This window comes from Drosophila erecta, unplaced genomic scaffold, assembly GCF_003286155.1.
Source record: "Drosophila erecta strain 14021-0224.00,06,07 unplaced genomic scaffold, DereRS2 tig00000021-arrow-pilon, whole genome shotgun sequence".
Classification (NCBI taxonomy): Eukaryota; Metazoa; Arthropoda; class Insecta; order Diptera; family Drosophilidae; genus Drosophila; species Drosophila erecta.
The window spans coordinates 5,862,922-5,875,850 of record NW_020825198.1 but is presented as its reverse complement, the minus strand read 5'-3'; the positions used below and the strand labels follow the sequence as shown (position 1 = coordinate 5,875,850).

Genomic DNA, 12,929 nt, shown 5'->3' with positions numbered 1-12,929 from the left:
CACCACCCACCGCAACCCACCGGTGGCACAGCTGCACCGCCATCGGTCGTTCGTTCCAGTCGTTGTTGATCGTGTTGCAGTCGTCGGCGAGCGACGCGTATATAAATACTTTTGGTCATCGTTGCAGACATCAGTTCAGCTAACGATTTCGTGCTCTTAACGGTCCTCACTCACTCGAGCTCACTCCTTACAGCCTCCTCTACAGGATTCAGCGTCCAGTCGTCCTTCGTCCTTGTTTTTAGCTACGTGTTCGCGCCGTGTGTCCGTTTGCCGTTCGTGCTCGATAATTAAAATGAAGGTGTGTGCTCGAACCCTCTGCCCCCATCAACCATAGCCCCATCCAAGTGATTCCCCCGATCCTGATGCTCACTTCTCCATACTCTTTAGTACTTTGTTGCCATCGCTCTGCTGTTCGCCGCCGCTCAGGCCGTTCCCATCGAGCTGGGCCACTACGCCCCTGCGCTGGTGCATCATGCGCCAGTCCTGTCGCACGCCGTCCATGCCGTCCACGCCGAGCCGGTGGCCTATCCCAAGTACTCCTTCAACTACGGCATTAAGGATCCCCATACCGGCGACATCAAATCGCAGGCCGAGGAGCGCGACGGTGATGTGGTGAAGGGTGAGTTTCCAATGGATCATCGACCACAAATGATCCTGAAGTTCTCCATTAGACGAAAGACTTAGGCAACGAACTTAAATAAAATGACTTAGGCAACGAACTTCAGAAAATCGCACAATGGACAATCTTAAAACTTTATTTTTCTGCTATCAAGCAAAAGACTATGAGAAGGACTTTAGTATGTTATTTCATACAATATTTTAAATTTTAAGTCGAAGGTCTATGTAAATTTCAACGAGTTGAAGTTAATATATTTATTGTATAAAGATTTTCTTAAGAAAGAAGATTCTTAAAGATTTTCTTCACATTCTTAGTTAAAAAACAATTACGACATTTATGTAAATGCGAAGTCAAAAGATTTTGAACTCAGGTAGCTCAGTTACAAAAATGTTAAAAAATGTTAATAGCTTGCTGCGTAACATTTATGTCAGCTTTGGTTTTTATATAATATGGGCCCGTATTTATAGCTACAACCTTACAGTACTCACCCACTTAAAATTGCATATCCATTTCGTTCAACCCCTTTTATAGGCCAGTACTCCCTGGTTGAGCCCGATGGTTCAGTGCGCACCGTCGACTACACCGCCGACGATCACAATGGCTTCAATGCCGTCGTCCACAAGACCGCCCCCACCAAGATCATCGCCCATGCACCCGTGCTGCATGCCGCCCCCGTGCTGGCCCCCCACACCCTGCTGCATCATTACTAGGAAGCGGGAGCCTGACTTAGTCACCAAGGTGCTCTCCCTCTCGCTCTCATCCATTCACACCAGAATCTTCATAGGAACAACAACAAACAGAAAAACAAACAAAAAACCACAAAAAAAAAACAAACAAACAAACAACGAAAATGAAAATCTTTTGTAAGTAAGCGTAGCGTAGAGTTTAGTAGACACGGACCGCCTTAGGGGGCGTGTCCCGGCACCCGGCTGATCCTGGCATGGCACAAGGACGAAGGATATAAACCGAACCGAAAACAAACAGAAATTCATAACGACTTGGCATTCGGAATGACTTGATCGCGGATGATGAACGCGCAAAGGATGACAACCGGAATTGGAGTGACAAGTTTTCAAGTTGTATATACATATGTACGTACGATGAACCAGAAACGATTTCGCTGGCAAACTTTTGCACAATAATTGTATTTTAAGGACGGCAAAGGCTTCTTTTAGGACTTCTCCTCACTCTGTACATAGAACTTTATTTATACGCTTAGTTCTTTCAGTTTCCCAAGCTAAACTTTTGTAATATATTTATGACTATCTCTCTTCTATGCTATACATTTTCCTATTCTACATCATCTTCTTTAGAAGCCTTTGCGATGACTGTCAAACTGTGGCCAGCTTCCTCTAACTGCCACGCCCCATTGAGAGCCACGGTGGGCGTGCTAAATTGTGTGCCATTGCGGGATTGCTGACAGTTTGATAGGATCTCTAGCAGAACAGGTCCTTGGAAGGCAAAAGATTGCGGTAATGGGCCGGTCATTGTGCATTAGTAGCTAGTACTCTAGAAATCCCCGCTGTTATCCTCGTGACCGCATTCCGCCTCTCTCTTCCACTCTCACCCGTCTCACTCACTCAACGACTCACTGTCTATTTCTCTCTCTCTCTCTCTCTCTTTATATATCTCTCTCTCACTCACTTACTCTCAGTCTGACACCTTTGTATCTAGTTTCATTTTTTGCATTTAGTATTTTTCACATTTATTGTGTATTTATAAAGAATTATGCAGCTTAATTATAAACAAACAAAGAAAAACATACGAAAAAAGCTACAAAAAAATAAACATTGTACTCAATTAGGAGGATACAAGAAAGAAAAACAAACTCTCACATGTCTCTCACGTCTCAAAAGTTCATTTGAGTCCTACAATTATGTACTATATATTCCCCATAAACATTTGTATGCAAAAACAGCAACACGAACAGCAGCAAACAGCAAACGAAATGCGAAAACGTTATTATGGAAATAGAAAGAAAAAACTAAAAAAAAATTAATAAAAAATCATATTGAAAAATTAATGATTATCTCGTTTCTTGGTTTGGTTTTTGAAGCTACAGCGAAGGTCGTGAAGATTAGCATGGTGGGAAAAAATTATTATAATAATTAGCAGAGCAAAAATAAGAAAATTACTTAGCATTCCGCCGCAGTATTCCAAATGGGGATTCGCACCCACATAGATTGCCTCTCCATTTCGTTTTAGCTTCTCGGGTCTTCAGTCTGTTTATGCCATCGAAAGTACGCGCAACTCGCCGGTCAAAAATAAATTAATAATAATAACAGCACCGAAATAAATGTGATAGACCGATCTACAGGCGAGGAAAATTAAAATTCAGCATGGGCCATTCGTCACATTTATTTTGGTTCTTTGTAAGTGCTTAGAAATTGGCAATCGAAAAGAGATTAGTTCCATGCTCAGGAATGTTTAGTTGTGTATAAAAAACATTTAAAAGTACTCAGATTTTAAAGTGTTCTGGCAATGAAAGTCAATAAAAAGGTTTTTCTTTAGTATTCCTCAATATTTTTTGCTCTGAATGTGTACTTTAAACAACAGCAGTATAACAGATATATTGTTAATTGTAAAAGCTTGTATAAAATGAAAAGAAAAATAATGTCTTGAAATGAAACAAAATATTTACAGTACAAAAAGCAAATAAACCCACTGATTGTGGCCCTATTTTAATATACATTTAGTTTTTGGTTCATTTGGTGAAAACACGTGTGTTATTACTTTTGGCAACACAATCAATTAACTTGGCATTTGAGCGTTTCGACAACCTATGCGGTTCAATCAAAGACCAGAATGCAAATATAAAACAATGTAATGTAAAAAAATTAATTACCAAGAAGAAAAATTATGTTACATATTTATTTTTTCGCTTTGCTACACAAGCTTTACGCCTTAATATATACTGATCATTTTATTTCACCTGTAGCTTTTTGTATTAACCACAAAAGTATACGCCGCGTTGTCCAATCCATTGCCCGAAAAAGTCAAAGTATACGATCAGCCTGAAGTTAAACCTGGGAAAGAAAAAGCCAAAGTGAAAAACTATTTCGTGCACGAGCCTTACGGTATGCAACATTAAAAAATCCTTAAAAATTATTATTCCAAATTTAATTTATAGGGCCCAACACATATTCCTTCGGCTATGAGATTGATGATCCACAGACGCAGAACTCTCAGTTTCGAGAAGAAAAACGATTTGTGAATGGCAGCATCCGGGGAAGCTATGGCTATGCTAGGCCAGATGGACGCATTGAAGTCACCCATTACATGGCGGATGAGGATGGAGGTTACTCGGCCCAGATTCAGATTTTTAAAGCAGGCGATGAGAAAATAAAATCAGTTTGGCCCACCGAAAGACCGGATATCCTTGTGGAGAGAAGCAAATCGGATGCTCCTTCAAATGTCACCTGGGATCCCAAGAGCCATCTCAACGTGAGCGTCTCCCATGTGGCGGATCATGTGGCCCAGCAGCTGAAGGAACAGCATGGTCTCGACCTAAACCACATCGATGTGACCAAGGATGTGCTGAAGCCGGCGGTGCTCGATGTGATCCAGGGCAAGGACCCAGCCAAAGGGCGCCCGGTTCAGAATCTAATTCCCCAGCAGTTTCCCATAGTTCCCTTCCAACTGCCGGCGGATCAAGAAACCAGCAAGGCCACCACTGCAGAACCCAAAAAAACTGAAAGTTCAAAATACCACAGGGCCCAAATCAACAATGCCGAGAAGGCTCCCCAAGTCGAGGAGGCGGAGGCTAGATTACCGCCACCCAGGCCACTAGTCAATAGCAGTCCAAGCGATGCAAATTGGCAACGGCAAACCATTGAGGCAAATCGCCGTGAATTCCTGGCCAATTTACCCAACCTAAGTGAGGCCAGGGCAGAGTAAATGTTTGAAAATGTTTCAGCAGGCCAAACCAAATGCTAAGGAGTTTTTACAAGAAATATTAAATAGGAATTACACAGAAAAATATTTGTTATTTATATCTCTTGGAAAATACAAATGTAAACCTTTTAGATCTGAGGCACTTTGTATTGGACACTAATTCCGAAGTTCTATTTAAATTTAATATTATATCGAGTATACTATAATGTAATTGTAATTAATATAAAATTTACAATATATAGTATGTATAATGTAAGTCTTTTTTGACTTTTCAAAATATGTTGTACTATAAAATCGGTAAGTTATTTTTTTCCTCGTGAGTTATTAAAGACCAGAGCGTTCCCCAAGCTAGGTATTAGGTAAGCTTCTTTCACTTTTTATTCACCACGTATTTTTATTTTGCCGATACCTTGGCCATAAAAAAGTGATCACAATTTGGCAATAAAGGCAAATTCAGAGCCACAAAAGAATTCCATACACTGAAAAGCATAATTGTGGCGGCTATAAGCGGTGCCGCGTGTGTGTGGTGTTTTTGGAAAATATGTTCCGGGTGCCAAAGTGGAGCAGCCAGATTGGCGGCGTCTTGATCCCAGTCTAAAGCGCTTGCCACCTTTGAAGTTTCAATTTTATTGCCTCTGTGGGTTAATTCGCGTCGCCCGTCGCCCACAACGGGTCGGATTGGGTTTGGTCCGCTCTCCATGTGGATATTCCCCCCATTCAGGAAGACATCGGTTCAGATCACGTTGCAGTCAAGTGTAAATGTTTTGCCATTTAATTGCTCCAAATTTCCAAATGCGTTTCCAAGCGTTCAAATGCCGAGCTGAGTTCGAAACTCGAAAAAAACGGAAGGAAATGCGAATTGCATTTTGATTTCTGTTATCGTTTTCGCTTTCCACGCCATTTCTCTATCTTTTCCATCAAATGCATATTTATGCTGTATGCTGATTTATTATTCCATTATTGCGGCAGCTTTAATTTGTGGCACGCACACTCTTCGTAGATTGCGAAATTTCGCTGCCAAAAGCACTCACAAACACTTTACACGGTATTTGTTATTTTTAGCACTTTACATTTGCACAGTTTTGATTTTTATTCACTGTGTGCATTTATTGCCCACGAATTTGTATCTCGCACATTCACTTTTATGCTTGACTGAAATGGCTAAGAAATAAAATCCCATTTGGATGGGGAAAGGCCACAGATAGTTTGAAATGTGTATGGAAACTCTGTTCTTAAAACTTATATAACTTATTATTCCACATGTCATTGCTCGATTTTTTCATATTTAATTATACCAACTGAGCAAACTTGCATATGCACTCGACTGCTTTATTGTATGGTAATTAAACGTCCGCTACTTTCAGTTCATTCCATTCCAATTCATTGGGTTCGGTTTCTTTCTTTTCGGCATACATATTCGGTCATTAACTAATTGCTGAGGCAATTCGCTTGCACCACCATTACTACCACCCCACTGAGTGGCTATGTGAAAGTGTTTATGATTTTCTCCCTCATTTTTGGCTAGGGCGTGACGTATACGTAATGTAATGCGCGGGCATTACGTAGCCGCACAGTGGGCCCCGCACAAGTGGCACTTCACTTGCACTTCAGTTGCACTTCGGTTGCACTTCAACTTAACATTGAGATCGCGGGCGTTGTCCCTGCACCGGCCAGCTCATAAACTAATAAAGCGCAATATATTTGAGTGCGGAATGGAAATATGTATGTGCAGGCTGACAACTTGATTAGGGGATCTGCAGCCGGTTTCTGGGTCCTGCCGTCCAGCCCCGAGGCGGTTGCATAAATTTAGCCATTTTATAATCTCGATATGGCACTCGAAACTGGTAAATTTCATAATATCCGGTTCGGGCGAGCTTGAAAAGTTGTTAATTTGTTGCATCTCCGCGCCGCTCGGCAGCAGGAAAAACAAAGCAGCGCCAAAAATGACAGCAATTAGCCGGCTACGGAATAAGGTAAAAGTATTTAACCTACTTTGCCGTGGCACTGCTCCAACCACCTTTTCCCCCCTGGGAAATTCAGCGCTTTTCACTGTAGGAAGTGGAGAGAAAGAGAGAGGGCGAAGGAGAAAGAGACACATTCAATTGGCGCCTAATTAATGAGACGCTCTTGCCAGAGGCTGAAACCGAAAGTCCAAGGAAGTCTTCATGGGAAAACCATGCCACCAGATTTCCTCAACACCACCACACTCGATGTGTGAAAATGGCAGTGGCACTTGGTGGCGAATTTAAAATATTTAACAATTACACCGGGCTTGTGAATGCAAAGCGTAAATATTTTGATTAGTCAATGATACCATTAGAGCTGCAAGAAAATCAATTGGAAAATTGCTCAGTCGCTCGCCGACTTTTCCGCATCTTGCTCCACACACGAGACTATATAGCAGATATGCTGGGTGTCTCGGAGAAGTCTTGAAAAATGAAAAATGAGTGACTCGAAAATGAGTGTCGCTCGACTGTCTCAGCTGCCATATGATATGATTATGTGATTTGGCAATTTGCATTTAATTAATTTCTTCAGCTATTTATTATGTCAACGGCAGCAGCCGAGGCTTAATACCACCGGCAGAAGTCGAGGGGTTCGGAGGAACCAGATGGGGCGGGTGCAATTGCTGTTACCGCACCGAATTCAAGTGAATATTATTTGTTACCGTTGAAAGGCTTTTCAGATTATGCCTCCACTCGCCAGTTATATCACGGAATGCATAATCGAAGCTGACGGCGCCGTCGGGTGGATGCGATTGAGTAATGAAGAATGCCAATCGTAGCTGACGGGGATTAGTTAGGCGTTCTGAGGGTAACAAGGCGCACTGAAAAGCTAATATATCAATTAATCATTCGATGTTTTTATAACTACATATCAATCAATCTGAAATATTAAACCGATTTATAGAAAAAATTAGTGTTTACACTTTATTAAAGGATAGGACTGCATTCAGACTTCATCAGACAGTTCATTCAGATTTCTAACAATTATTTAGCCATTCATTTTTCCCGCAATAATATCTCGACTTGGTGTCATCGGGACAGGTGAAGATGTTGCACTGCTTCCACTTCACTTTTATTGCTCATACGCACTGTGTGACGGCTGAAAACGATCGAAGAGAGAAAACTGCAACGGCTCGTTGTCCGTTTGTTTTTGCACTTTAAAGTTCAATGTGCGCTGGCAATTAGCCATGTATTTCTCTCTCATTTTCCTTTTGGCCACGCACATTTCTCCACGAGACCGAGCCAACTAGTTCCCAGTGAATTCGTGTTTTATGCGCATTGCCTTCGAATGAACGAATAATATAAATTGCTGGCAATTGAATGCGTTGGGATGCCCTGGCTCCACTGGGCTCCTCGAATGTAATTTTCAATTACAGCAGCTGCCGTTTGCGTTGCGTAAGCCCGGGCCGCATAAAAGGATAACCATTAAATGATCAACATCGGCGGTGGCTTTAGTGGCCAAAAAACTGATGCCAAAGCCAATTCCCACAACAATTTTGGAAAGATGCACGCGTCGCTGGCTTGTTGAGTTGTAAGGTTTCAGCCGGGACTCTAATAAATATGAAACAATGAGACAAAAGTCAAAGTTGGCTGCTGATTGCCAGCCATTGTTGTTGTATGTTTGCAAGCGATCGCTTAAGCTACACTGAGCAAAACTATGAATATGGTGCTTGGTGTTTGAGTTGAGAAAAGAAAAATTGACATGGGGTTATTTACTTAAAAAGTTTAATAATGAATTTAAATCTAATTTCAATAAAGTAAACTATTCAAATAAGATAAAATAAATATAAAATAGATATCCATTGTGTCAAAAATGCTATAGTAAATAAAGCACTATTAGCAAAAGTTTCTTTATAAATTAATAAACAGAAAAAGGTTTTCCTCTTTTTGCAGTGTGGCAAACTTTTGTCCAATTGTTTTGTTTTATTTTGTTTGGCCGATGTCGCAAATGTACACCAGAAATAGCTATAGCAGTGGCTTTTGCTGTGGCCGCGGCGGCAGGAGCACTTCAACTGCTTTTGGCCAAGTTAATGCATGTACTAAATGTCTAACGGTAAATATGAGTTACTAGGTAATTGCTTGGTCTGCTTACCTGCAGCTGTTACATGCGCGCATGCGCATAACCAACAAAAGCAGCAACAACGCGTCTTGACTTTTCACTTTTGTGAGTGGGAATTGATTGAGTAGCCAAGTGCTCTGGGTAAAAGTAAGTCATTCCAGGCCAAAAGGAAAAACAAAAACGAAGTGAATCTAAGCTATGGCTAACCCAAAAATTAACACCTGCTGGCCGGCCAACAAAATGAAAATTTGGTATGCAACTACAGCGACAGCAAGGAAAAATATAAGTTTTTGAGCCGATAAGTGGCAGCGAAATCAGCCGAAAAATGTTGCATATCACAAGACAAAAATGGGTGAGATGGTCAGAGGAGGAGTAGCCAACAACGTATACCCTTAAAACATTTTTTATACGAGCAAAGCTCTACTCATTAAGATTCATAGTCTGGAACTATATACATATGTGCATCTGTTAGATGCCTAGCATTTTCAGGAATTAGCTTAATATTCCTTCAAGAGAAGAGTGCGCAATGTAAAGAAGAATCAATCGCAACTTTCTGCCATATTTGATGGACTCCATTTGGAAAAACCACCAAATTGGAGCTCAACATTGTATCAGCAATGCGTTCAATTTGCGGCGCTTCGTCGAATTGCCAAATGCTGCGGCAGATACACTGCGGTACGTGACTGTATGTGCATCGGGAATGCCGCAAAGGCGACTGCAGCCGTTTGTCGAGTGTGGCATGTTGACTTGCGTTATTTTTTCCACCTGCCGCAACGCCAACGCTCTCCAGCTAAACATATAAAATAGTAGCAGACGTAGACCCCAAATCGTGGGCCATAATTAAGCATTTATTTTATTTGCCATATTTCTTGTGCTGCTTCGGGATTTGCTGGGATTGGATTGGTAATCATCGTGAAAAAAATGTTTGTTTTTATCCCCAAGTTTTTCGGTTTGTCATGTCTCGCAATGTTGTCAAACGTTGTCGACCATAATATAGCAATTAAAACTGTGCTCGTATTTAAGAGTACATCAACCCGATGTCACTCGTTTCGTTTTGACCACATTGGATTCGATCCATGGCTGATCTGCCAAAAGGAGCTTGTGAATCGGGGCTATGCAAAGTGGTTGCTGCAAAGCTGCACGAAATCCACATACAAATCCAAGTAATTTCTCGAGATATTGGCAAACAACTTGCCGATGAACTAGATTACTTGGATGGAAATGAGTTGAACGAGTGCATGATGGGCAGGAATTTGAGTGTATGGAGCTAAGTAAATCCAAACATGTTGTGGAATTTCCTTAAACTTGTGGGAAAATAATGAGGATTTCATTGGCCCACAATTATCGCTATTTAAACGAATTGTATTTGTATTAAAACAAATCGATTTTGGGTAACTTAATATATTTTAATTACAGCGAATTGAATTGAAATGCAGCTGGAAAACAAAGCGCCTTTGTGTCACTTAAATGCATTTGACAAAACGATTGTCTCAACCTTCGAGGTGAGAACCCCAAAGTCACAAAATTCCACGCTTCGCTGCCTAATTAGCACCAACCAATTGCAACTTGACGAAAGACCCAAAAAATTGCTAGCATTGGTTAATTTTCTTTAACGCAATTGTGGCACTTAACTTTGAATTGAAGTACCTGGCAGCCAAAGTATGTGGGGCCCACACACAAAAGAGCAAAAGAGCTGTGAATAAAACTTCTGTTTTATGTGAAACAATTAAATATTACAAAACTGCCTTATACTGGGCCAGCCTGCAGACCCAATTGAAATTGCTATTTACCAGTTACGAATTTACGAAAATCAGCGCATTAAAAGTGAACGATTAACCGGAGGCTAGCCGCAATAGAAGGTTGCCCCAAAAATGTTGCCCAGCAGCAGCCACGAAAATCATCAGGCCGAAATTTGGGTCAAACTGCGTTTAATGAGCCTACTTGCACAGCAACAATGCAGGCCAGCAATGCAAATAGGCTGCCAAGTTGGCCAAAGCGAAAATACCAAAATATTAACAAACTTGGGTTCGATGGGGTGGGGGATGTTGCAATGTTGCAACTGCCGATCAGCCACAACGATGACGACTTATCAACGCCATCGCATGCGTCACTAATGACACACACAGAGTCCTGGACAACTAAAAATTGAATACAAATGTTAAGGAATAAGAAGGAAACATTTTAAAATATATACATTTTTATTATTTGCTATCCATTATGAAACTTTTATCGTTAATTGTAGGCACAGGGAATATATATGTTTGTAATACATTTGAAACACTTTGAATATTTCTTATTTCTAAATTGTTTTACTTTTGACTTTTTTCCAGATTTGAGGCCACTTTTTGTTCAAAGTGCATTGGGGCTGCAAACATCAAACCCCAAACAATGGCAAACAACAACCACAAGTGAACTGTTTTACATTTGGGTAAGAGACGCTCCGCTCACCAAAGACTCCGAAGTCGCTGCTCCAACCACCGCTGCTTGAACCACCGATCCACGAATCCCATCCAGCAATCCACCGAACCACCGCTGCCAGCCGATTCACTTTCTTCCTAACTATATAAAAGCGGCGCATTTTCGTTGCAACCACATTATTCAGTGGTGAAAAGTCGTTGCGTGCAGTCATCCATTGATCTCCAAACAAATCGCGAGCTAAATCTCAAACTAAAATGGCTTTCAAGGTGAGCAGCAGGAGCCAAGGATAAAGGATAACGATTGTGAACAACAAACTGTACAACGAATGTATCCTTAAGGATACTGCAAAACGATCTGAGGATCAAGTGATATTTAAACAGCCAAGTGATTTGGTGGTGAAGTGGAAAAAATGTGTCCCAAATTGCAGCAATCGTTAAAAGGATATTCATTTTGAAAATGTGATATTGACAAAACATTTTATTTAAAATCGGATATAGGGATTTTACTATTTACTAGGCAAAAGAAAAATTAACCATTAACTAGCTAAAATGGTCAGGATCACAAACCTTCAGTTTTAAAAATCATCCTTGCTAAATCTGTCTAAAACAATTTTACCATTAGCTTTTTCGTGGTAATTGAAATACAAATTTAAATGCAACCACCAAAAAAACCACAGTCCAAACAAAAGCCCCTATTAAAGCTAATTTTTTAGGATATAGAAAAAAAAACTTAAATGTCTGCGTTAGTTAAATAAAACTCCCCAGAGTTAACCAACATATTTACAGTCAGCCAGTAAACCGCAAAGTAACCACTAAAAATATATCCAAACAAAAGCGTCAGTCGACCACAGCAAATTGCTTATGAATTCATTAAGACCAGCCAGAGAAATAAGTCCGAAATTTGCTTACAAAGCAGCCATAACATGGATAGCAACTGTCTGTGGCCAGCAAGTCCTCCAAACTCACCCACCCACTCCATGTGGCCCCCGCTAATTGCAACACTTGCAACTGCACACTCCGCCAACGGAAACAATTAGTTGCTAATTATGCAACCACCTATCTGATTTTGCAGTATCTGATCTTCGCCTCGGCTCTGTGCCTGAGCCTGGCTTATCCGCTGGAGCACCAGTACTACGAGGAGAGCCATGGGTATGAGCACCTGGCCCACCACGAACCGGAGCCCATCCACGAGTATGGCCACCACCAGATCGAACGCATCTCACTGGGCGAGGAGCACGGTCATCACGAACACGCTGAGCCCCACTACGAGACCCACGAATCCCACGGACACGATGAGCATGTGGACTACTATGTGAGTATAGGATACTACCAATTGTCAAAAATCATGTTTATATGTTTACCTATGATCAAACCAATTCTTCTTCGTCAAAACGAATTGTTTTAACAATTTGATATTATTTCTCCATAGGCTCCTCCCAAGTACGCCTTCAAGTATGGCGTGAATGACTTCCACACCGGAGATGTTAAGTCGCAGCACGAGACCCGCGATGGCGACACCGTCAAGGGCCAGTACTCCCTGGTTGAGCCTGATGGTTCCATCCGCACCGTGGACTACACCGCCGACAAGCACAATGGATTCAACGCCGTGGTCCACAAGACCGCTCCAGTGCATCATCATGAGGAGCTGCACGAGCACCATTACTAAGCCAGGACACACAGCGCACTAGAGTTAGCCAAATTGCTCATCAGCCAGAAGTGGAAGGAGGATTATGAGGACTAGGAGGAGGGACAAGCATATCCACATCGCTCGACCATGGAATCAGCTTCATATCTCGTAATTAGGACATCAGCACACACCCAGGCCTAGGATCACATCCTGTCCATGGCCATTTCATTAACATTTTGTATATTGTATTTTATTCTGTGATAGCGAATAACTTCTATGTGTATCTTCCGCTTTCAACTGATCCTTA

General features: G+C 41.4%; 3 protein-coding genes across 3 annotated transcripts; all 3 read left to right on the top strand.

The window, feature by feature from the left end:
- Positions 1–104: 104 nt before the first annotated feature.
- Positions 105–1,424, top strand: LOC26527080 (cuticle protein 8). The gene is made up of 3 exons (XM_015158907.2): positions 105–298; positions 388–619; positions 1,151–1,424. Exons 1-3 carry the CDS (start codon positions 293–295, stop codon positions 1,327–1,329), a joined length of 417 nt encoding a protein of 138 aa, XP_015014393.1. The 5' UTR covers positions 105–292; the 3' UTR covers positions 1,330–1,424.
- A 1,442-nt stretch (positions 1,425–2,866) lies between these two features.
- On the top strand, positions 2,867–4,607 carry LOC6545721. Its single transcript, XM_026976594.1, has 3 exons — positions 2,867–2,991; positions 3,558–3,696; positions 3,750–4,607. Exons 1-3 carry the CDS (start codon positions 2,959–2,961, stop codon positions 4,514–4,516), a joined length of 939 nt encoding a protein of 312 aa, XP_026832395.1. The 5' UTR covers positions 2,867–2,958; the 3' UTR covers positions 4,517–4,607.
- Positions 4,608–11,141: 6,534 nt separating this feature from the next.
- LOC6545720 (histidine-rich glycoprotein) lies at positions 11,142–12,890 on the top strand. The gene is made up of 3 exons (XM_001971637.3): positions 11,142–11,262; positions 12,068–12,307; positions 12,425–12,890. Exons 1-3 carry the CDS (start codon positions 11,251–11,253, stop codon positions 12,659–12,661), a joined length of 489 nt encoding a protein of 162 aa, XP_001971673.1. The 5' UTR covers positions 11,142–11,250; the 3' UTR covers positions 12,662–12,890.
- The last annotated feature ends 39 nt before the right edge of the window (positions 12,891–12,929 follow it).

Bases quoted from the DNA above. Each gene is read 5' to 3' on its own strand.
- LOC26527080 (XM_015158907.2), top strand. The intron at 620-1,150 runs GTGAGTTTCCAA...CCCCTTTTATAG, and splicing joins CGACGGTGATGTGGTGAAGG to GCCAGTACTCCCTGGTTGAG.
- LOC6545721 (XM_026976594.1), top strand. From the start codon at position 2,959: ATGGGCCATTCGTCACATTTATTTTGGTTCTTT. The intron at 2,992-3,557 runs GTAAGTGCTTAG...TTTCACCTGTAG, and splicing joins CACATTTATTTTGGTTCTTT to CTTTTTGTATTAACCACAAA. The intron at 3,697-3,749 runs GTATGCAACATT...TTTAATTTATAG, and splicing joins TTTCGTGCACGAGCCTTACG to GGCCCAACACATATTCCTTC.
- LOC6545720 (XM_001971637.3), top strand. The intron at 12,308-12,424 runs GTGAGTATAGGA...ATTTCTCCATAG, and splicing joins ATGAGCATGTGGACTACTAT to GCTCCTCCCAAGTACGCCTT.